General features: G+C 35.1%; 3 protein-coding genes across 4 annotated transcripts; 2 read left to right on the top strand and 1 right to left on the bottom strand.

The window, feature by feature from the left end:
• The first annotated feature begins 333 nt into the window (after positions 1 to 333).
• On the top strand, positions 334 to 10,587 carry LOC115984267 (uricase-2 isozyme 1). The gene is made up of 8 exons (XM_031107230.1): positions 334 to 640; positions 1,259 to 1,351; positions 2,434 to 2,509; positions 4,056 to 4,165; positions 8,563 to 8,654; positions 8,796 to 8,969; positions 9,315 to 9,408; positions 10,212 to 10,587. The coding sequence occupies exons 1-8, from the start codon at positions 437 to 439 to the stop codon at positions 10,293 to 10,295; spliced, it is 927 nt and encodes a 308-aa protein (XP_030963090.1). The 5' UTR covers positions 334 to 436; the 3' UTR covers positions 10,296 to 10,587.
• Positions 10,588 to 12,661: 2,074 nt separating this feature from the next.
• Positions 12,662 to 15,383, top strand: LOC115984266. Its single transcript, XM_031107229.1, has one exon. The coding sequence runs from the start codon at positions 13,039 to 13,041 to the stop codon at positions 14,548 to 14,550; it is 1,512 nt and encodes a 503-aa protein (XP_030963089.1). The 5' UTR covers positions 12,662 to 13,038; the 3' UTR covers positions 14,551 to 15,383.
• Positions 15,384 to 16,084: 701 nt separating this feature from the next.
• On the bottom strand, positions 16,085 to 23,706 carry LOC115983729 (nudix hydrolase 26, chloroplastic-like). 2 transcript variants are annotated; one of them, XM_031106491.1, is made up of 6 exons: positions 23,198 to 23,706; positions 23,043 to 23,093; positions 20,925 to 21,017; positions 17,780 to 17,847; positions 16,491 to 16,609; positions 16,085 to 16,383 (listed from the first exon to the last, which is right to left on the bottom strand). In XM_031106491.1, exons 1-6 carry the CDS (start codon positions 23,261 to 23,263, stop codon positions 16,370 to 16,372), a joined length of 411 nt encoding a protein of 136 aa, XP_030962351.1. In that variant the 5' UTR covers positions 23,264 to 23,706; the 3' UTR covers positions 16,085 to 16,369. The 2 variants fall into 2 exon arrangements, with proteins under 2 accessions (XP_030962351.1, XP_030962350.1); XM_031106490.1 differs by having other exon boundaries at positions 16,495 to 16,609; positions 23,198 to 23,698.
• Positions 23,707 to 24,428: the final 722 nt, after the last annotated feature.

The raw sequence follows: 24,428 nt of genomic DNA, 5'->3' as shown, positions 1-24,428 counted from the left end.
TTAATTTCAAATTTTTTTATTAAAGCGATGAAATTAAAAGTTGTTTTTCTTAATCCTTAATTTCAGTCATTGAAAATAATTGCATCAAATACAATACTATGTGAGAGTGAAATTGGAATAATACTACACATACATAAATAATTCCTTTTTTCACACTAATTGAATTTGCCAATTTCAGTATCGTATCCATAAAATCACTTTTTATCTCTAAAAGCATGTCACATCAGCCTATGTAAAACTTGGTGTTTCTCTAGAGTACACTGCACCACATTCTAGAAAGAGATTTTCCTTGTCAGACGCAACTAACAATACTAATATTCCACGCGGACTCTTGTCAGCACAACCACTTTTTCTTTCGTTCCTTTAAAAAGTCCAAACACTTCTCCTCGGACTCTGAACTAAACCAAAGAGAGATCAACCAAAACAAGCAAACACCATGGCGAGCCAACTAGAAGGTTTCAACTTCGAGCAGAGGCATGGTAAACAGAGGGTGAGAGTGGGCAGGGTTTGGAAGAACAAAGAGGGTCGCCATTTCTTTGTGGAGTGGAACGTTAACATCAGCCTTCTCTCAGATTGTGTCAATGCCTATCTCCATGATGACAATTCAGACATCGTTGCCACTGATACCATGAAAAACACCGTGCACTTCTCTTCTCTGTTACACTTTTTATAATACCCATTTGGCTATTTTTTTTAAAACAATTTTAAAAAACTTGTTTTTGTTGTTGTAAGAAAGCGTTGACTGATTTTGTTTTTGAAGTGGGTGAAATAGTTTTGTTAGGCTCTATTGCTTAATATATTTGTTTTTTTCAATTTTCTAGTTACTAAATGGATAGGATCCGATTGGTTGTCAATGTTTAGATTTGCTTTCTCTGCTTTTAGCAACTGATCAGGTAGAATATCATACCTTGATGGGGCCTTATTTTCTTGTGAGATATGAGATCTACACATGAATTGATTGACTAGTTAGGAGGCTGGGATTAGTATATCCTGATTAGATCAGTGTAAAACTTCAACATCTTGAGGACTGTTGTGTACTTGTGTTGTATGGAATCGTTTTAGGAGATATATACACAAGCATGAATTTATTTTTGGGTAAATTAGGATTTATACCCTGGTGGTTTGACCTTTTCACAATTAATTGCTGTATCCCGCGCATTTCGTGTCCTAATTTTTCAAGAAATGCCCGTGTGGCCCGTGTCGCTGTGTCTTGTCAGTGTCAGTGCTTCATAGATTCTAACAGAGTTGCAATACACAGGTATATGTGAAAGCAAAGGAATGCTCAGAACAAGTTTCAGTGGAGGAATTTGCAATTCTACTTGCTAAGCACTTCACTTCATTTTACCACCAGGTAAATCCTATATTAGTTTTTCAACATTGAGATTGGAGTGTATTTTTATCTTTGGTTTCTTTAGTTTTTATGAATGATAAAGTAGATGGTAGAGGCAGCTGGATTTTGGCATATAGACAGCATGTTTTGCACATAGTTCGTAAGCAAGTTTAGTCTTTCTTAATAGATGCAGTGGTACGTCTTCGTTATTGATGCTTTAGGTGGATTGGAGGTTTAGGGCTTGAATGCTAAATGCCAAGACCTGCCCTTTAGGAAATTGCTAGTGATACTCCTGGAATGTTGTCAGGAGAAAGAAAAAGAAGGCAAAATTATATGTAAATTTTTTAACCGTTCTTATTTGTTAAATTTGAGTAAATGATATGTATGATGAAAAGGTATTGGTGGGGGAAGTCATATATTTAACTGCATTTTACATTGACATTTTATAACTCTAAGATTTCCTTAGGATTACATGGCAAAATTAGGGGTGACTGGGTGAGAGAGAACTATTAGGTTTATATATTTATCCATCATTATATAAAATTTGAAGTTCCACTGGGCGTCAAAAGCAAGGCTTGGAGATATCAATGCACTAGGAGTCTGTTGTGTTCTAAGCGTCAAAGATTTTTTACGGGTAGATTCTAGTTAGGTTCTCAAATGATGTGAAAAAAAAAAAAAAAAATTGCATATGCTTTTGTGAATAAGATGCTTAGCAGTTGAATTTACTCACCTCCTCCCACCAAACAAAAAAAAAAGAAAAAAAAAAGTTAAACACATCAAACATCTAGTCATCTATCTGCATATTGTTTTGTTAATTTCTTTTAGCTCAATTCAACATTCTAATGTTCATTTATATATTAGTTTTTAGTAAAAAGGGAATATTTTTTGGAATCAAAGTCAATGGAGTCCATCATTCATCTATTAGCAATACCCTTATTTTAGTTTGTCATTATCTAATTTAATTCTAATAAAGAATGCATTTATCAAAAATTCTAATAAAGATTGTGTTTTACACTTTGCATGACATTTTTAGTTTTGTATATGATATTATTCCATCTTCCATTTATTGGGGAAAAGTCAATCCTTGTTCTTCAATTGTGTAGGTTACTCATGCCATTATAAATATAGTGGAAAAGCCATGGGAGCGTGTGTATATAGATGGTCAACCGCATGAACATGGTTAGCTTTTTCAATCTTATATTTGATATCTACTGAATTCTGTGATCAAAGAAAAGATGAATTCGTTATGATGATGGATACCTGTAAATCTTTAATGGCATGAATTATGCTCATATTGTCATCTTATAGTTTAATTTCTAAAATATGCTCAGGTAATATTTTGAGGTGCAACTGGCACTGTTGCTAAAACTTATTCGGGGATATTTGTGAAGAGCAAACAGTTCATATAAGAAATCTTTATCAAGAAATACAATTGGCTCGCACAAATTAGTGATAATATTTTACTTCATTGATATTTTCACTAGCGAAACCACTCAACATATGTGTAGTAACAATCCATGGGCCTTTGCTACCCTGTGCACATTCCACTCGACATTCATGAATCTTGTTTTATTCTCTGTGTGCACAACAAGCACTGTCTGTACTCTACCACTTTAACCATTCTGAGGCTATATGCCACTGTCTACCCCCATTCCCAGTTGCTGGTAGCACCCACCAACCTGTTATTATTGTTACAGTGTTGGTCAGAAGAATCATAGTAAGTGAGCCTAAATTTTTAGTTAAAATTGGAAATACAACAAAATTGTTTAAAATTTTCTGTTTTTCGCTTTGTGCATATGCTTGCACTTGCACAAAGTGAAGGAAACAGAAGTGTGCTAACGTGCAACCTTTTACTTGTGAAGCTTCATTAATACAGACTCCCCTTACCTCCTAGGAGCAGAGATCTGGTGCCTGCCCTATGATTCTCTCTCCACTTTGTTTATTCAAACCACCCCCCCCCCCCCCCGAACCCCACCCCCTGCCCCTGCAGTCTCCCGTTCCTCCCCCCCAAAAAGAGTTTAATAAGTCTAGAGACACAATAAATTTCACAACTATGTGAGGTGGCAAGTTGTTAATGGTGGACAAAAAAGTAGTATTAGTGGTGGGCCCATGTGAGAATCAATAATAAGCTGCTGATTATGTAATTGTGAAAACTTTTGTATCTGTAGCATTGCTCAAAAAAGTTTTCAGTTTTAAAATTTCTTTTAAATTCCAGTAATTTTAGCCCTATATATTTATATAGGTAGCCAAATACTGTAAATGAAAGGCAATCTCTTAATCATTTTTCTGAAATTCATTTTTACTTATTCTCTATCAGATTTTAAATCAAATTTATAATGAAATATTTTGTTGTGGAAAACTTTTGGAAGAAAAGAGCAAGAGATATATAATTGGTCCATTTGTTTCCATCCCACAACCTTAATCCAGGATTTGCAACTGACTGCTCAACTAAATTGACTAGATTTTTTTTGATTGGTAAGCTTCACACACACATGGTGGGTCTTGAACCCATGACATCACCCTTCATCTTGCTCTTACAAGAAGAGATGTGTCATTTCAGTTAAAACTCATTGGCTAAATCGACTAGAGTTTTTTTTTTTTTTTTCCTTTGGTTGTGTTCTGTTCATTTACCGTAGTTACATTGGTTTTAAAGGCTAAGAAATGGCCTGTGGTTCTAGTTTTATACTTTATTGTTTTAATTTTGCCACCATCTTACCTATTGAAGGTTTTAAACTTGGATCTGAGAAGCATACAACAGAAGTAATAGTAAAGAAGTCCGGTGTGATACAGCTGACTTCTGGTGTTGAAGGGTTGGCTTTGCTGAAAACAACTAAGGTAAGCTCATTTCTCTTTCACAATTCAGATAAGCAGAATCAGCTCCCAGATGTACTTCACATTCTTCTCTTGCTTAATAAGGCAAGAAAGCCAGCCTCCTTCCTTAAATTTATGCTTTTATCCATCAAATATACTAAAACAAATCTAATCTGTAGATCTATTTATTGCCTGTGCTATATGTATTTTATATTTTAATGGAATTATCTTAGTTTCAGATTTGCAAAAATATAATATTAACTGCTAATAGCCAGTGGTAAAATTTAAATGTGAATTCATCCTCATCCACCCCCACCCAAAAAAAAAAAAAACTAAAAAAGAGTTAACAGTAGAGAAGAGGGGAAAATAAAGGAAATTTATAAAACGAGAATTGACTAATCTGAAACTTTCTCAACAAGCATATCCAAATTTGCTTAGTATTCAGCACTATCCACTTGGGTGAATTACTGTTATAGATCTTTAATCTAAGAGAGCTCTTTGATATGACTTCCATCAGGAGAGTTTGGTCGACTTTTTCTAGATTTCTTCGGTATGATGTGGGTGATGGTAATAGAGTGAAGTTCTGGCAGGAAGTGTGGTGTAGGGACAACTTTATAGTATTAGATGGCCTAAGGAATCTTCTGTAGTGGAGGTTATTTGTTTTTTTGATGGGAGGCTTTACTAGGATGTTCAATTCTCTTGTCTAGTGCAAGATTGGGAATTAGAATCATTGGCCTTGTTTATGGACACGATTTATTCCATGTTTTTGTGTGTGTGTGTGTGTGTGTGGGGGGGGGGGGGGGGTGGACTGTCTTTGACAAAAGTTTTTGGAAGCTGGCTAAGAGTAAAGGGCCTGAGGTTCGAGGATTTTATCATTCCCTATATCCCCTTCTACTGTCAAGCCATTTCCTTGGAAAATGGGTTAAGATTTTATCTATAGGTAATCATAGGAAGCAGAGAATAATTGTGATAGACCGGTGTTGTATGTGCAAACAATGTGTGGAATCGGTAGATCACCTTCTTCTTCATTGCCTTATAGCTTATGAGCTGTGGATAATGGTGTTTAGCTTGTTGGCAAGGTCGATTTGGTCGGCCATCGTAATGGAGATATATGGATGGTTGTTCCTCATTATTTGATGTGGTGTATTTGAAAGGAAAGAAATAGTAGGTGTTTTGAAGACAATGAGCGTTCTATGCCTGATCTCAAGCTTCTATTTTTCAAAATTTTATTGGACTGGTTCTTAGTGTGGAGAAACCAACCTTTTTCTTCAATTTTGGATTTACTTGATTTGTGTAATTTTTGTATTTGATATGTACACCCCTGTGTACTTGGGTGTCTCTCTTTTTTTATATTAATAAATCTTTATTACTTATCAAAATAAATAATGGTGTTTAGCTTGTTTGGTATCCATTGGGTTATGCCACAAAGGGTCGTTGAGCTGTTTGCTTAATGGCTGGGCAATATAGTTATTTGGAGGTTTGTGCGTTGTGCCGCATTGCATAATGTGGTGTATATGGCTAGAACGGAATGCTATTAGTTTTGAGAACTGTGAACGTTCTATTCTTGAGATTAAGTCTCTTTTTCTTTCATTCTTTGCTCAAGTGGAGCTTAGCTTTACATATTTATGTTCTTCTCTTCCTGTTTTGATTGACCATTGTAATTTGGGATCTTGATTGTATTGCACCCATAGTACATTCCTTGTGTACTTGGGGCTGTTCTTGTTTTCAAAAAAAGAAAAAAAAGAAAAGAGCTCTTTGATATGACTTGGAGGGATTTTCCGGTGAAGTTTCCATCACTTTTTGCATATTCTGGAACTTGATGAGATGACATTGACTTCCAACTCGATGGAACTTGACTTCCTGTTTTACTTGATCGTTGTAATTTTGGTTCTTGATTTTTGCCTCTACAGTACATCCCCAATGTACTCAGGTTTGCTATGATTTTTATTAATAAAATATTGTGTTACCTATCAAAAAAAAAAAAAAGCATGTAGAGTGAGAAGGATTTGAGTTGCTTTTGTACGTAATTAGTTTTTGAACTTTAGCAGATAGTGAGTCTACAGGCTCTGCTTTGGAGGTGATCAAAGGTGAATGAGGCAGAACCCTTACAAGTAGACAAAAGCGCAAAGTACACCAAATGAATCTTAAATATTTTACTGCAACCGGAACTGTCTAAGTAACTGATATGGCTCTAAATGAGACTCTACCTTTAATCCCAATTTCTTCATCGTTTCCTTTTGTATTGCGTTGATATAACTCCAGGTACAATAACTAAAGAATGCATTCCGGCTAACACCCCCCCCCCCCCCCCCAAAAAAAAAAAAAAAACTATTAACTCGAGCTTGAAAGAAAAATTCCTCTATGGCAGCACTCTTCATTTACTTAATTATCTTGCTTAGTTTGAAAAAAGTGGACAAATGATGCCTATCGTAAACTTATCATCTATATCTAGGTTTTCATAATTCACTTTGAAGTTATATTTGAGGGTGCACAATCTCATCTTCAAGCTCAAGCTTTTGGACTCCATTAGTGTATTTGCTTTTCTCTTGGAGCTTTCCTCTTCAACCGCAACTAGGATGTTAGGAATTTGGAAAGAAAAAATGCTAAAATCCTGAGTTTGGCACTTTAATGCATGATTAGAACTACAACGTACTCATAATGACAATGGACCACTAGGATGAGCATTCTTGCAAGGCATAAAAATACCTTGATGCTCATTAACTACTTGGTTCAGTTAGCATCTACAATTATTGTCACTCCAAATGTTGCTTGCTACTGGAGCTCTTATAAGACCTTCTTTTTGTACTCTTTTCCCATTTGGTATGCAATGAGAATTGCATCAGCCCTTGGTGTAAAGTCTACTTGTATCCAAATCCGACAATACATAGAAATCACCACATATTTATTCCATGGAAACCCTGTTCACGTAGCTGGGTTATAGAATTTGTTGGTATACTCTTTATTAGAATGAACTCTCTTGCACCAATTGTGTGAGTTGCAAGTGAGCTTGTTGGTTGTTATTATGTGGTACCAAGTAATAAGCGATAGCAACTGTCATGTCTTCTCAAGATCTAGTGGTTGCATAATTTGTTTGTTGACAATTTTTCTTCCAGATTGTAGCTGTCCCTTTACTTTAGCCTTTGTAAAGAAGACTTTTCACTCTTGGATGATCTGAAGAAGATTTCTAAACTATGCAATCAGTCAAAACATATCTCCAGATTGGTCCCCCTATAAAATTCACTAGCTTCTAGTTTTAATGCCTTTATCCACATCAACCCATCTAAGCTCTCCTTATAAGCGGACTTGTGGTGCAACATAAAGGCAACTCCTTGACTCATTAACCCTGTGTTGGATTGTATTTGCCATGGAAGCACCTTATTAGTGCTGGTTCCATGGGAACTTAAGGAAAGAAAAAGTGTTGGGTGTGAGCAAAACATTGGTGTTGAATCCAGACTTGATTTAGAGGACCATGGATCTTTATCAGTGGCTGTTTCAGCAGAATTTTTGTCAAGACCAGTGGCTGACAGTCTATCCAAAGTTTCTTGTATGGTGAACAACTGTTCCAACTTTGCATCCATTGAAGTCTCCTTTTTTTTTGGGGAAAGTTTTGACCTCAAATGGAGGGGGGAAGTAGAGATTTCGAACCAGTGGAAGAGACCTTTTCTTTCAACTGATTCAACCATCTTTTTTTGTTGAGCTGTTGACAGAAGAAAGATTCAGCAATGAAGTTTCAGGATTTCAGCCTTGATGCCAGTATTGATTTAGTACAACCTTTATGTTATTTAGTTGAGGGCTTTCTTATGTGATAATAGTTAGTGGGTAATGGGTAATGGATTTTAAAGGAAACTGGTTTTTGGAAATTTTTTGGCAGCAACAAACTTATGTGAAAAAGTTAAGGTAAAGGGTATACAATAAGAGATCTGATTTGGGTGTTCAGTACTAGCAGCCAAAGAACTAGTCCATTAATAAACTTTGAAGTCTTTAAAGTACATTGAGCATATTTATAGCACTACCACCTCTTCCTTAATCTATTGTAACTAGGACTCTTATTTTGATAGGTATACAAACTTCTAATTGGAATCGACCAAAGCCCATAGTAAAATTCATGAACCATAAATAAGGCTCATATATATATTAATCATATAAAATCCAAATCCTGCGGCCTACAACTAGTAATTACATAATTATGAAAGTACTAGTGACTCTAGAAGCATTAACTATTAAAAAAAAAAAAAAAAAGTTTTTGACCTAATTAACTACCATGGACACTTGTTCTTGCACAAAAAATGCGTTTTGCTTGATTTTGACTTGCCTCATTCTTAGGCTTTCGAAGAAGATGTTTCTTCTTCATCCATGCAATGGCTGTCCCATTATTTGGTTTCTTTGATGACTGCTTACTTTGTATCTTATGTCATGAGCAGTCAGGTTTTGAGGGGTACATTAGGGACCAAAACACAGCTCTTCCTGAAACACGGGAGAGGATGCTGGCAACAGAGGTCACAGCATCATGGAGGTATGATACTCTTCAACTTAATCAAATTTGATGCAAGGTATCAAGTGAAAACAAACATATATTTTTGGCTCTCTACTCCTATATTGAGTTTTTAATTGGAGTTTACAAAATGTAATGTTTCTGTGATAAACATGGATGCAGGTATGCATATGAGTCTCTATCTAGCGTCCCTCAGAAGCAACAATTCTTTACAGACAGATACCTCGATGTGAAAAAGGATCTGGTGGACACTTTCTATGGTCCTCCAAAAGAGGGAGTGTATAGCCCATCTGTTCAGAATACTCTTTATCTAATGGCAAAAAGTGTACTCAACAGGTCTCTCTCTCTCTCTCTCTCTCTCTCTCTCCTTCACACACACATGCGCACACACACATATCCACCAACACAAACACCTATCCCCACTCCCACATAGATTCACAGGTCCAAACACATATGCACATGCATTCACACGCAGATACACATGCATGAGCATGCATTATCAAGATACTTCCACTCACTCACATGTTGGTTTTTGTATGGTATGCTCAAACACATACGCACATGCACTCAGGCAGAAACACACATGAGCATGCATTATCAAGATACTTTCACTCACCCACATGTTGATTTTTGTATGGAGCAATGTTTTGAGATTGAATCTTGATTTTTCCATGCTTCCAGGTTTCCTGACATATCATCCATCAAATTAAAGATGCCAAATATCCATTTCCTTCCTGTTAATCTAAAAAACAAAGATAATCAAACTATTGTGAAGGTAAGACCTTTCTTTACAAGTGATGCCTGCCAGAAATTGTGGCAAATTTTTGAAGTATATATAATAATTGATGTAGCACATCACAAACAACATATTTGGAAGTATGTGTATATCATTTTGTGTGGGTCAGTGGCATGATTTTGAGAGAAATGCAAAGGAAGGGAATGATGAGATTTTTTTTTTTTTTTTTTTTTTTTAAGAAAAAGGGGTGGAATTCCCTTATATGTATTGCATCCAAATTGGATGGAATCAAGCTCATTAAATAAGTACAATGTTTTTTTTTTACCCTTCAACTAATGAAAGGTAAATAATTAAGGACAGATATGATAGTTAAATCATGGGTTTTTTTCTTTCTATTTATTTCTTATTGTAATCACGCAAATAAAGGAATGGAACTAGCCCCCTTTTTTGTATGGGTAAGCTACACATGCGCTATTTTTTCCTATGTCCACATATGTGGGAGAAAGAAGTGCCATTTGAGTCAGTGCTCATTGGCAAGAGGGGGAAGATAACTGTAACAACAATTCAATCAATCAGTCCAAATTCCTTGACAAGAGGGAGGGGTGGAGGCATTTAGTAATTAGAGAATGAACAATTGAGACACTCATGGCTCATTCAAAATTTTAATGGCATTATAACATACATGTTTGCATGCCTTTGTTGAATCTTCTTAGTATATTCAAAGCCACTGCCCTCAAAGCCTTAAAATTGATTAATCTCCTTTCAGCGTCTTCCAAAGTTGATTTTTCTGCTGAGGTTAATGTATTAGCTGTAAAATGAAACTGACTTATGATTTTAAACAGTTTGCTGATGATGTATATTTACCAACTGACGAACCACATGGATCAATTCAAGCTAGCTTGAGTCGCTTCTGGTCAAAGATGTAGAAGTTGCTGCTCCTTTCAGCTTTTCATTTTCACATGAATAAATGGAATTCTCTTTCCTAACATTGGAGACATGAGATGTTTGTTTGATAAATAAAAAGTTATGCCTCTTGAACTGCTAGATACCTAACTTCAGGCTCAGATGTTTTGAGTCAAAACAATCAATGAACTTCAAGTGTTGCATATTATCTTTTCTTGTAACAAATCTTCCATGCTTACACAAAAAACAAAGGTGTACATTATTCAGTTCTTGACTTTTGTTTGATAAATAAATAGTCGTACTTTCAGTCATGCATGATTCAGCTAATGCTAGATTATATTTCTCCTTTTTGGTTTGAAGTTTTCATTGTTAGTCACTTATTGACATGATAACAAGTTTGTAGATGTACGTGATGCTGTACAGTTTGGTTTGGTGTAGTTCCAGTTGTGCAATTTCATTGTAGGATAAGTTTTCAGAATGTACAATATAATAAGCTCAATCAAGAAAAGTTGTGGGTTCACATACTCAAGAGGCAAATATGCAATGAACAGCCATCAGCCTAGGGGGAAGAAGAATGGGGCTGCTTCTTGGGTAAAGGAGTAAGTGTTGAGAGTCCTTGAGGTCATAGGGAAGGGAAGTTTGTGGGAGATGGCAGAAATATAGACTCCAATGGATCCTATAGGACTTATCCCCCTCCCAACCTCTAGTAGTGCGGAGCTTGATTAAATCCCACACATAAGATAATTAGCGCATGCTATGGGATCTACACACTATGAGAGGAATGATGGATGCATATGATGTATGAAGACAATTAATGCATGTAGAGGGTTGGCATGTACCTTAATGTATCCTGTAATTTGACAGTTACACTGTGACTGGAATCTATAGTGAAATCCCGATACCTCTGCTGTCAAGGGCTGATGGATTGGTTTGGATTAGGGACAAGAAGGGCTTTTTTTTTTTTTTTTTTTTCAATCACCACTTTGGATTATCAAGGACAAAGTTTTATTGCTAATGTGGTGGATTCTTGGAGAAAGTTGTGGAGGAAGTCTGAACTGCACAGAAGCCTTAAAGTGTTCATTTGGGAAATAGCTGTCGGAGACCTTGCTTGTCAAAGACAGATTTGCAAGGTCATGTGTCCAAGAGGCCCAATATTCTGAATGCATCCTTTTGTGATCAAGAGGAAGAATTCCAAAAGATGTCTTCTATTGAAAATAAATGGCTTGGTTTTGGCATTGGTTTCCACGTGGATGCTATCACTGATCTTTCTTCTCTAGAACTCATCAGATTTTTTACAGATCCTCTCAGTCCCAAGATGTTATTCATGGGGAAATATCCAATGAGAAAGTTACATTAGTGGCTGCAGCAACCATTGAGTGTTTACCATTTCATAGACTTGTTGGACACCAATGTTCGAGTTGCTTATGGTAGACAAGGAGTTGCTCCCTTACATCCTTTTCTTTAGCTTTCAGCCTTTTAACACTTGTTTCTCTGGACGTGATTCTGATACCAAATCTGTTCGACTGTTATTTCAGTCTTTTGCCTAGTGAGAAAACTCACTTAAGTCACAGCTTAAAATGTACAAAACAAGAAAAATCAGTTAAAAAAAAAAAAAAAGTAGTATGGGGGGATTTTCTGATATTATTTTTTCCTATCTACGGTTCCAGCTTTACATCAGCTTTATATACTTCAAATTACAACTAGCAGGATTTTAGAGGCAACCGGCAAATAATTGTTGATAGCAAAATAAATTAAACTTTTGTGGCTAGTTTGGGTAGAGGGAGAGTAAAGTAGAGTTGACAAATTAGCTCATTTCCAACCCCTCCCTCCCCCTCTATCCAAATTGGTCATGGGTTTAAAGGGAACAAATTATAAATGTGAGGAATACAGATGTTTAGAGTCAGATTGCATGAAATTCAGCAGTTCAAGATCTTGGATTCCCTCTTTTCTTTTTTAATTTTTTTTAAATTATTAATATCATTTGTTAATTTTCTTCCACAGCTCCACAACTTTCTAACTAAATGTTTTGGATAAAGAATTATTCTAGGACTACAATCTTTACCACACTCTTTCCCATAACTATCCTATGTGACAGATTGAGACTGACTACTTATCAGTGTTATCACTTTCACATAGATCCATCACTCACAATCTGTCACATTATAGTTGTGGCAAAATTATGATACAAAAGATTGTGGTCCTAAATTTTCTCATGGATACATATAATAATTATGTATGTTGGTGTACAGTTGTCCTTTTGCTGTTAACAAAGGATTCACAATGCTTCTCACATGCTTATCTTACCCATCCATATGCTCGATGACATTATGTTATTCTTCTTGTTACAGTAATGGCGAAAAAATAGGACTTGGGCTTTCATCAATTTCGCATAATACTTCGATGTCCTCTGTCGGTGGAAGATTGTGGGTTAGTTCAGGGTAGTTTCTTGAAAACTTAACACCAGCCCGAAAGAATGGTCCACGAAGACCAGTGCAGATGAGTCTCAAGCCTGCAAAGAGGATATTGGCCCAAAGCCCAGAAGAAGAGGGAATTGAAGATGCAACTAACACCTATCAAGTAACAAGTAGTCAACATGGAGTATAGTAAAATATTAAGGCCTCTCTCTGTTTCTCGTCGATTTCCCTTTCCTCCGGCAAAAAGTTAACTCTCTCTCTCTCTCTCTCAAATTCTCATTCATTCCAAACTTAGTCATTGACTCAATTTTTTGCTCACATTTGGAAGTGTCATTTCTCTCAATACATTGCCATGGAATCCAATGAAACCCGTTCCACTAATCAACCACAACCAAATCAAACTCTCCCCCCAACATTAAAACGGAAACCAATTCTGTTATATATATCATCCATTCTTGTTCTCTTTCTAGCAATCTCATTCACTTTCACCAAAACAAACTTTTACAAAACCCAACACCTAAGATACACTCTCTCATCACATTCACACGCACACCCCACTTTTCTTCAAACCCTTCTAGGCTTTCTTAACCCAACCCCAAAACCCAAACAAGCCCCAGCACCAAAACCCATTTCCGTTTCCCCCTTTTGTGTGCTATGGATGGCTCCTTTTCTTTCAGGTGGTGGGTACAGCTCAGAAAGTTGGTCATATATCTTGGCCCTCCATGAACACATGAAAAACCCAATTTTCAAATTGGCCATTGAGCAACATGGTGATCTTGAATCACTTGAATTCTGGGAAGGCTTGCCAAAATATATCCAGAAGTTGGCATTTGAGCTTTACCAAACAGAATGTAGAATGGATGAGACCATTGTGGTTTGTCATAGTGAGCCTGGTGCTTGGAACCCTCCTTTGTTTGAAACCTTACCGTGCCCACCAGGTGCTTACCAAAATTTCAAGTCCGTGATTGGCCGGACCATGTTTGAGACTGATAGGGTGAATTTGGAACACGTTAAGCGCTGTAATCAAATGGATTATGTTTGGGTTCCTACTGATTTTCATGTATCTACATTTATTCAAAGTGGGGTTGATCCTTCTAAGGTGGTCAAAATCATTCAGCCTATTGATGTGAAGTTCTTTGATCCCCTCAAGTATAAGCCTTTAGACCTTTCTTATATAGGGAAATTGGTGTTAGGTACAGCAACCCGGAACTTGAATTCGAAAAAGGAGTTTATGTTTTTGAGTATCTTCAAGTGGGAGTATAGGAAAGGTTGGGATGTATTGTTAAGATCATACTTGAAGGAATTCTCTAGTGTTGATGGGGTTGCTTTGTATTTACTAACAAATCCATACCATTCTGATGGAGATTTTGGGAACAAGATAGTGGAGTTTGTGGAGGAATCTGGTATGGAAAAACCAGTAGCTGGTTGGGCTCCAGTTTATGTGATTGATACTCACATTGCTCAAACTGATTTACCGCGACTATACAAGGCAGTTAATGCATTTGTTCTTCCATCAAGAGGGGAAGGGTGGGGGAGGCCTCTTGTGGAAGCCATGGCAATGTCCTTGCCAATGATTGCCACGAATTGGTCTGGGCCGACAGAGTATTTGACAGAGGAGAACAGCTATCCATTGCCAGTGGATAGAATGAGTGAGGTTGTGGAAGGGCCATTCATAGGGCATCTTTGGGCAGAACCTTCAGTTGATAAGCTTCAAGTTCTAATGAGGCATGTGATGAATAATGTCGAGGAAGCTAAGGCCAAAGGTAAGCGAGCAAGGGAGGACATGATAAGAAGGTTCTCTCCTGAGATTGTTGCAGAAATTGTTACTAATCATATACAAGACATACTTCAGAAGGTGAGTTGAAAATAGTTTTGGCTCTTTATGTTGGAGGTTGTATGCGCTTTATAATTGCTTTCTTGAACTTGGCCTGTCTAGCAACTGATCCTGTAATCAAGATGGCTTGTGTGGATTGTTGAAGGAGTTGGTTAATGTAATGATTTAATCTGGTTTCTCGGAGAAATAAAACTGAATGGATGGAATTTGACTTGGAGGTAGTCACCCTTCAAGAAGAAGAAGAAGAAGAAAAAGAAGAAATGGAGACTTGAGAAAGAGAGAATTTGGGAGAGAAGTGAGAAATGTTATGACTTATTCCTTTAATGATGAAATGCTATGGATTACAAGTATTTATACAAGAGCTACTTGCAAGTCTTATTGGCTAAAATAAGCAACGAACAACTTGCAAGCAATTTGGCTCAATTTCTTAAAACACTTCTTTCTATTGTAATTAACTTGTACTTGCTTGAGCACTGGACCCAAGCTTTGTCCAATTAACTTAGCTTCACTTCTTGCAATCTTGCAACTAACCTTGTTCACTTCTCCAATCTTGTTCACTTAGAGTTATACTTGCAATGCTCACTTGGACCCATTACAGTTAAGTTGAGGCATATACCAAGCCATACAAGGAAGTTTCTCATGGGACATATTTTGATACCCAAATCCCATAATATCGTTAGCTCAAGAACCTCTCACTCTGTCTTTGTCTCGTGTGTGTACCGTTAATGTTCTCTGTTGAATTCATTTGGCTTTTAGATGGAGGAAGGTAATTTTCAGTTGCCACTGCTGTGTTTCTGTCTGATAAGTATGTGTATGTATGTGTATAATTTATATGAAACAATTTCAAGTCCATTGTTTTTTCAGCGAGTGTGACACTTTTGAATTCTGATTAGCTTTGTACAAGGTATTTTGTGAATTATTTGGGTGATAAATAGGTAAATGGAGTTTGTATTTGATAGTGATGGTACTAGAATATTTATAGAAAATTAAATTATAAACAAGATATGTATAAAAACACATTAAATTATATATACAAATAATATAAGTACATATTATATAAAATATAAAAATACATTTATATACTCAAAGCAGGATAAGGTGAGCTAGGGCGAAGCAAACAAAACCCATCTCCATCTCGTTCCTTCTTTGAGGTGGGAAAAACCCACGCAGGAAGGAACGGGATAGGCAGGTTGAGAGGGATGGATAATTTTTGCCATCTCTACTTCTTTGGAGGTTTGTAGTGTCAGGATTCTAATGCAGTAGTGTTGCTCTTATAACAATTGTTTGTGAGATACATCGAAATCTAAATTCCACAGCAGGTTATCACATTCTCCTTCAACTTTATCATGAGTCTATTGAAGAGAACTCATTGTACCTAAGACATAACAAAATGTATCAATTGAGGAAAAACGGAATGTTGATTTGATAATCAACCTAGGCAGGTTCTAGTGACAGTACTGTTTCTCTTATTACCTTTGATTCAATCTGACCATAAAAACATAGATAAAACCCATAGATAGAATCATCTCAATAAACTTATGAGCTTTGCGAGTATTCGAATTGAAAAAAAAACACTCATCAGAATAGCCTAAGCTGTTGAATGACAGTATTTGAAACCAGTAAAACATCATTCATTTACAACGACTTGGACCTGCAAGCTGATATCCAGTATATATATCCCAGTCAACCATGGCTCATTAAATGACTTTCCTGTTTTGAACTAGCTCATTCGGTTAATTATTGGACTGCCTATCTGGAAGCAACCAAATAGTCAATACATCAATCATCAACCTAAGTTTACTGAAAATATGGAGCAAAAACTGTCATAACTTCTTTGTAAACAGGCTTCTTAGAATCCACTACCTGCACAGAATGGAAAAAAAGACCATTTAAGTAAACCACAAGACCAAAGTACCAATTCCAACCGTTTCTGAACCAGTAAAGAATTCTACTAAGATTGTAAGGTCTACCCACAAGCTCAACTACTTGTTCTGGAGACATCCATGACCATTCACCAAATTCAGCTTTCACAGTCCCATCACCCAAAAGATTGATTTCTTCCTCCTTCCCAGTAAATTTAAGAAGAAACCTGAGAGGGTTTTCAAGTTTGATGAAGTTAAAACAGAAATTTACACACACAGGCATGTACATCTATGGAGATAATTTAAATCTAAAACTAGCCGCAAACCCACACAATGCATGGGAATATATAAATATTATGTAATGAGGTGTAGTATATAAAAAGTAACAATTACTTCAAGTATTATCTTCTTCTTCTTCTTTTTTAAGATTTTTATAAGTATTTTTTATTTTTTTTAATCTCTACAAATATATCATATTATTATTTTTTGTATGTTTGATTAATATTTTTTTAAGATGAATCATATTCTTCTAACTTTTGTTGTAGTGTGTTATATTTGCCTAACACACAACTAAACTTTATAAGTTTCAAATTTATTATTCAAAATTTTCAGGAATAAGGAGATTATCATAATAATAGAAACTCATCACAAAATTACAATGTTATCTTAACCAAAATAAAATGAAATCAAAGGAATAAAAGACAGACTTTATAATAATTTATTACTCAAATAATTGGTAGGCATATTCAAATTCATAGTCATGTAGATTGTGTTTTGATATAAACTTAAATTCCTATTTCCAAAAAACTAAGTATTACCAAAATTTCAACCAAAGCAATAGAAAGAAGAAAAAAGACTGGTGGGAAATTTAAAAAACACAATACCAAACACATATTAAAAAAAATCATCAACCTTAATGAAAGTTATAAAAAAGAACAAAAATCCACCAAAAGAAAGTAGAGAGAGGGAGTACTCACAGTTTTTCTTGGGAAAAATATGGATTGAATGGGAGAAATGATATCAATTTTATACAAAAGAAAATGGGGAGAAGAAGAGTTAAAATATAAGAAAGAGAAAAGGATGTATCTGTCTTGCCGCTGATGTGGCTCAACAGGAGCGTAGCAACAATAAATGCTACGCTTTAGCTTTTAAATATATATATATATATATATATATATAGATAGATAGATAGATAGATAGATTACTTGTGTATCTAAATTATATTCTACATGCTCCCAGCCAAAAAAAATACGAAACTTTTTCCCTAAAAAAGAATATGTTAGGTTGAATGCATCCAATGGCCTTAACTCAATTGACTCGGCCTAATCTGGACTCAGTTGCAGCCCTTCACTATATATACTGCATCTAACAATGTATTGCTGTATTCATATGCTCACCACTTCTGTGCTTGACCCTTAAGATTTTCCTTGACTTTAGGCCAGTCGTATGTCAACCAATAAGGTACCTGCATTTGAAACCCAACTCAGGCCTGAACTTATTGCTAACAAAGGAACTGTAAGATTAAAATATCATGCATGAGTTGGACAGCAGCAGAGTATTAGTATTAAAAATTCTGATAGACTGACAGGAAGAATTAGCCAGTTAAAATGTAGCCCAGGTAAAGAAAAAAAGTCAGAATCCCCAATAAACCTAGAGGCTATGGCATGTCTGCTCACATACACAGAGAAGATTGGATATTAGACATTGGCATTCATTCAAAACTACAACACTAAACTTTAGCATAGAAATCCACTATTTTTGTTTCATATTTGGGAAATTTTGAAGTCTGCAAAGCCAAGAAAAATTGAATTTAGAGAGGCCTTAGAACATAGATGTAGTCCTAAGAGAGTAGGTCAACCAGTTGAGTAGGGTGGTTGATTAAGTCCAAAGTAATATGGACCACGATGCAAGCTCATTTGAGAGACTATTATAAAACTAGGATATAGGAATGATAGAGATATTTTAAGCTTATCAAAAAGAAAAAGAAGAAATATATATATATATATATATATATATATATGTATGTATGTATATATATATGTGTGTGTGTGTACTATGACCTAGGATTTGATCCTAGAATCCCCACATAAAAGTCATTCTACTCAGGCAGTGTGTGTTTGTTTTTTTTTTTTTTTTTTTGGGGGGGGAGGGGGGGGTGTGGTTGTTCTCTGGATGGGTGCTTGTGCATGCAAGTTTGCAAAGTTTGTGTGTGGCTATGGATGTATAGAAAGATAATTACCAACGAAGAGATAAAATGCAAGAAAAAGATAACTTGAATTTGGAATCATGCCTGCTCTTAGACATTATACCTAGAAAATATCAGCTCTTCAAGGCATTGCCATTTTTGAATGATAAAATTTGTTAAAGCAAGCAAATATAGAGAGGTGATCAATGCTCCACAAGTGCTAGAAGCTAAAACTTGCTTGGTAATTTCTACCTGAACCAAGGGGATATTAAGTTTTAATTATTTGATGGCTACATATTGTTCTTGTTAAATTATCAATTGTCCCAAACGTTTAAGTTATTAGGAAATGATGAATTTAATCACTTAATCATAATTCTAACACTCCCCCTCACTTGTGGGCCTAAACTTCCCCTTAATAAGTGGGGGCCCAACAAGTGAGAATTTAACATTTTAAATGGGAGATAGAGTGAAGACAGGGATCAAACTCAGGATCTCTTACTCTGATACTATATTAAATTACCGATTGTCCCAAAAGCTTAAACTATTAGGAAATGATGAATTTAATCACTTAACCATAATTCTAACAATTCTAAAAGGAGTACAAGGGCTCACATGCCGAAGAGTTAAAATACTTTATACAAGGGCTAAGCTTGTTCTCTCTCTCTCTCTCTCTCTCTTACTTAGAATTAAGAAAATCAGCCAATAAGAATAGTGGAAACTACAAATGGTAGACCATAAAATCAATCCCAACTTCAAGGCTAATAAAAGGTGGGTTGTACTAGGTTTTTACCCTAGATAGTTTTGGGTTCTATGAGTGAGGAATCAAGGGCTGGTTGCGAGGTTTCAACTTTCAAGTTTCTGGAAATTAAAGAGAAAAGTTTCTAGGCATCAAAACTAGTTCTCCTAAGCATCACACTTAGGTTTCCTTGGCATCACACCTTGGAGAAGGATTGCATCACACAACCTTCATAGCATAATTGCTGCAATTTTCTCATAAAACTAGTTCTCTCCAATGAATAAAATATTGTTTACGTCAATATATGTAGCCAACTAAACCTAACCCTATCCGGCTCCATTGGCATTGACTACTAATTCTAGGTAATTAAAACCCAAAAATAAAACCTAATAACATATGAAAACCCATAATAATAAGATGCAAGGGACAAAAACTTCTGCCCACACCCAAAACCTGAGAATTACAAAAATACTCTAGACTTTTAAAATTAAATAAAACTAAATTATACTAAACCAGCAACTTTCTAATGTAAAGAAACAAACCCGAATAATAATAATAGCTAAGGCAGCCTAGAGGAGTGTGCCCCTTTGGTTCATATTTTTAAATTGCTCTTTCGTGAGCTTCTTGCTGTCTGCATCATAGATCCTGGATCACTCTCTCTCAATCTCAAACACCACATGCATAACTAACTAAAGCCTTAAGCCCTTCTAATTGGAGATGGCTAGAGTCCTCTTTGCCATTCAACTCTATCTAGGTGCACAAACACCATAGTGCCAAGTAGTAGAGATGCTAAACAGAACTATTTACTTTCCTTTTTAATAAAAAGAAATCAAGTTCAATGTGTTTCCAACAACTATTTCCTTTCACATGCTTGGTTGAGTGGAATTGTGGAAAAGAGGAGAGGATTTCGTACCCCACGCCCTCTCTTTCTGTGGGGTTTGGAAGATAGGTGAGTAAAATATTGAAGGTTCTAAATTGAAGGAACAGTCATGCCAAAGCTGTCATAATACCAGATGGAGGAGTGTTTAAAAAAAAAAAAAAAGGGAGGTTGACAAATCGGATTCCTTACCAGACAATGAAGATTGGTTCAGGATTTGTTAAGTCTTCCTATTTTAATTTATCCATCAAAGCTGATCAATTTCTTAAAACCTATGTATAAGAGACCGTAAATTACAAGCTTTATACCAGAGAACTACTGAGGCTACTGAGAAATCGCTGGTTCAGTTACAAGCTTTATGCCAGAGAACTCTTTTTGATTGGTTTAGGTGCTAGGGTTCTTCGAATTGTTCTTCTATCATAGAGTTTCTTTCTTCTCTTAGAATTTCCCCTTGAGTTATTTTTCTTCGATGTTGTTTGTTGTTTTTGCTTGTGTTCACTATCATGAACATCATGTATTTTTTTTCATCATGATTAATATTACTCTTATTACCTATCAAAAAAGAAAAATAAGAAAGAGGGACCATCAATGCAGATATCCAAAGAAAAGTATAAACAGGTTTATAAAGCAATTTCTATTGCAATCTCACATATTCCTCAAGTGAGATGCATATTAAATATCTGAAAGAATTACACAAGCATACCAAAAATTTGTAATTATGGAAGAGAAGTCCAAAATTCTTACCTCTGCAATAACTTCTGCTGAACTGATTCCTGTCTCTTCTTTTAATTCCCTGATGGCCGCACTTCTAGGATCTTCACCCTCATCGATACCGCCCTATTAAAATAAAATGTACCAAATACCAATTACAATCTCATTTAAAAGAACCAAATCGTGAAAAGAGGAAAAACAAGTTTAGTAAAGACTATTCTGATGAGTGTTTTAATAACTATAAGTTCTAGTTCATTAACCACAGCCACAGAACATTGACACATTCATTTAAAAACTATGATGTTTTTTTAACATCACATATTTAACAGAAGACAGAAAGAGAAGCAGAAAAAAAATTAAAGAATAGAAAAGAAGTCTTAGTTTTGGTTTCAATTCTCCAAATTTTAGCTATGAATAACTGAAGACAGGCTCACACCAATCCAGAAAACACTTAATATATACCCAGATTGTAAATAGACCCAGTGGCTGATGCCATAAAATGGTTGCTTACATCAAGAAACAAGAATTGGAGATAGACTCAAGAGATTATCACAGTACTTGTAAATTGTATGGCCCCAAATTTCCAATAGTTGTACAGTTCTAAAATTCTAATACCAACCTAGCATTAAAATTTCATGAAACCAAAAGAACAGCTACCCCCAACACAATCACTAAAAAAGTTCATAATGAATTCTGAAAAGAAAAAGATAAACAAATACATAATAAGACATAAAAAGGTTTTATAAAATTGCAGTTAGAGAATGTAAAATAACAATCTAAATTGCATATGAAAGCATTAGAAACTTGGAAAGTAGAATCCTAAGAATCGTGTCTAAAATTTCTTTCTCATGCATAAAGTTATATATTATTGTTGTCATTTGAACAGTTCTGAATAAGCAACATAGAGGTGAGGGCTCATGCATGTGGATGATTTTCAGACTTTTTTGTCACAGAGAAAATACATTGCAAAAGCAGGTATGGCCTTGACATAAATGCAGCTCCACAAAATTGAATAAACCAGTGATTGTACCTTTAAAAAAAGATGAACTCATCCACTTTATCTATTATCTCAATCGGTATACAGATAAAACATTGTAAATTCCATGAACCCTTTGGAAAGACTGCGGTAATAATTATATGCTAGACTTGTCCGTGACATGATGATGATGTCTTATTAAATTGCAATTTGGTAAAGAATATACATCAAGTTTGGCAATATTTTATAAAGCATGCAAAATTGTTTTCTGGATCTGATAGTAGCAAATCTTAAAATTTTCTATTAAATATCTCAGCCCTTATATATAAGTTAATGTAAGACAAGGAATTCATAAACATTTTTTAATATGGTAAACTTTTGCTAAGTTTTACATTCCCCTTTTATGATTTCGAAGCTTCTGTCATCAGAACACCCTGCATTTCAATTTCCCAAATTTCCTATTTTAATGTCAGATAATATGATAGGAGGAACCCACATAGTACCAGACAAAGAAATCACTAAGCATGTGTACAAAGCTGTCATATAACTTCCCTCAATTGTCATTCAAAAGCTCTACATTAACTCCATAAATATTAGTGTATATGAATCCAGATGTAGACCCCATATGCTGTATTAGCATTCAAATTGAAAATGCTGGATTTACATGCTCAGATCACACTTTTCTTTTCATCAACAAGTTACATGCTGAGATTAAACATTAACTTTCTACATACAACAACCATCACAGTCTCTACTTCAAGCACATACTAAAATAAATTTTGTATTGAGTTCCAAAAATTATGGTTGGAACCAAAACTTGGGATTCCTTTTATTAACACAATATCAACACACATATTGTCTTTATCATCCCTCCTTTGTTGTGGGTCATTATTATTGTATCACTCAACCCTCAAGTCACCAACTCCAAACACAAGAAAAATTTTAAATATCAGCTCCATTTGTTTCAATCTAAAACAATTCTCAACTCAAATCACCAACTCCACACACAAAACATAACTTGGAAAGAACTCAGGTCCATCAAATACAAGTGGGGTCTTGTCTATTTCTCATGTTATTTTTATATCTTAAATTAACGCAGCACGCAAACAAAGCTATTTAGTTTCAAAAAAAATCAAACTAAATACCTCAATATAAAACCCAAAAAATAAAATTACCTGAGGCATTTGCCAAACATTGGGTCTATTTAGCCTTGAAGCTACAAAAATCTGCAGCTCAAAAAAAAATTATATTATATGTATATCCCACACCACAGATACATATAAATACACACATAGAGAAGACAGAGATAGAGAGATAGGATATAGTGTACCTTTTTAGAAGAATTGATGAGACAAATACCAGCGTTTTTCCTATAACCTTGGGGAGGGGAATCCATGGATGATGATTATGAAAGAAAAAAAATCCTTTTCCTGCGATATATACTAGTATTGGCTTTTGTTTTTGAGCATCTACTAGTATTAATCAAGTCAATTAATACTAGCATTGACTTAATTATCGGTCATTCACTCATTTCTTTTCTTGTATCAGTGTATGAAAAATAGAGTCTTGGAATTTCTTGTACATATTTGTTTTTTTTTTTTTTTTGATGGTCAATACGTAAATCATTTCATTTAAATGGGGCACGGGCCCAGCAAAGATACATCCAAACTAACTTGACAGGCTATCATTCGGGGAGTATCTTCCACTCATACAACACTATGAGATACAGCACTAGCATACCGTGCTAACAAATGGGCAGCAGTATTGTTACATCTATTAACATGGTTGGCTTCCCACGCTGTAAACTCCCGCAGGCCACGTTTTGTACCTTCCACAACTTTCTGGATAGAGCTTGGAGGCGGGTTTTGGCTTGACATATTTGTTTTTGGTTTCTCTTTTGGTTGTACATATTTTTGTGGGTACTTCATTTTTCTATTTTCTAATGAAGTAGTCTTCTCTTAATAAATTTTTTTGTTTTTACCTAAAAAAAAAAATATATATATATATATATTGGAATTCAATTGGTTTGCACTTCTTGTGTCCATAACATTCAAAGTTTAGTCCTCACTTTTTTATTGTAATTATTAAATTATTAAAAAAGAGAGGCCACTGGGTTTTTTTTTGTTTTTTATAATTAATTTGGGAAACAAAAATTTCAAAATAGAGAGATTATAGTCTCTATTTATCTAAATAGCTTAAATGTAGCATTTATTTGTACTATACTAGAGTTAAGTCACATCAACATTCGCTTCATTATCTTATTTCTTCAACCTTTCTCCCTCCCTCACCTTTTCATCTCCCCACTACCTTTTACTTTAACATCACTCTTCATCTTCCCTTATTTTGTCTCTTCTTATTCACACTCTTTTACTATAAATTTGTTATTCTTTCTTCTATTCTTTGCATAGTTTTCTCTCACCAAAAAAAAAAAAGTTATCTCTCTCTCTCAATTTTTTGGTTAAGTTTTTATTTTCTTGCATCTCTACTTTAGTATAATTGGGGTTTGTCATGAAATATCAAATATCAACTTATATTCAAAATATGACCAAAACTGTAACTTT

Source organism: Quercus lobata, chromosome 4, assembly GCF_001633185.2.
Source record: "Quercus lobata isolate SW786 chromosome 4, ValleyOak3.0 Primary Assembly, whole genome shotgun sequence".
NCBI lineage: Eukaryota > Viridiplantae > Streptophyta > Magnoliopsida > Fagales > Fagaceae > Quercus > Quercus lobata.
Note: the sequence above shows the minus strand (reverse complement) of the source record. Positions and strands in the feature narration are given on the sequence as shown.

Coding starts and splice junctions, on each gene's coding strand:
- LOC115984267 (XM_031107230.1), top strand. CDS start 437: ATGGCGAGCCAACTAGAAGGTTTCAACTTCGAGCAGAGGCATGGTAAA. Junction 2,510..4,055: donor TGGTCAACCGCATGAACATG/GTTAGCTTTTTC, acceptor TACCTATTGAAG/GTTTTAAACTTGGATCTGAG. Junction 9,409..10,211: donor ATAATCAAACTATTGTGAAG/GTAAGACCTTTC, acceptor GATTTTAAACAG/TTTGCTGATGATGTATATTT.
- LOC115984266 (XM_031107229.1), top strand. CDS start 13,039: ATGGAATCCAATGAAACCCGTTCCACTAATCAACCACAACCAAATCAA.
- LOC115983729 (XM_031106490.1), bottom strand. CDS start 23,263: ATGGATTCCCCTCCCCAAGGTTATAGGAAAAACGCTGGTATTTGTCTC. Junction 23,094..23,197: donor TCATCAATTCTTCTAAAAAG/GTACACTATATC, acceptor TTTGAGCTGCAG/ATTTTTGTAGCTTCAAGGCT. Junction 21,018..23,042: donor ATGTTTGGCAAATGCCTCAG/GTAATTTTATTT, acceptor TTATTTTAATAG/GGCGGTATCGATGAGGGTGA.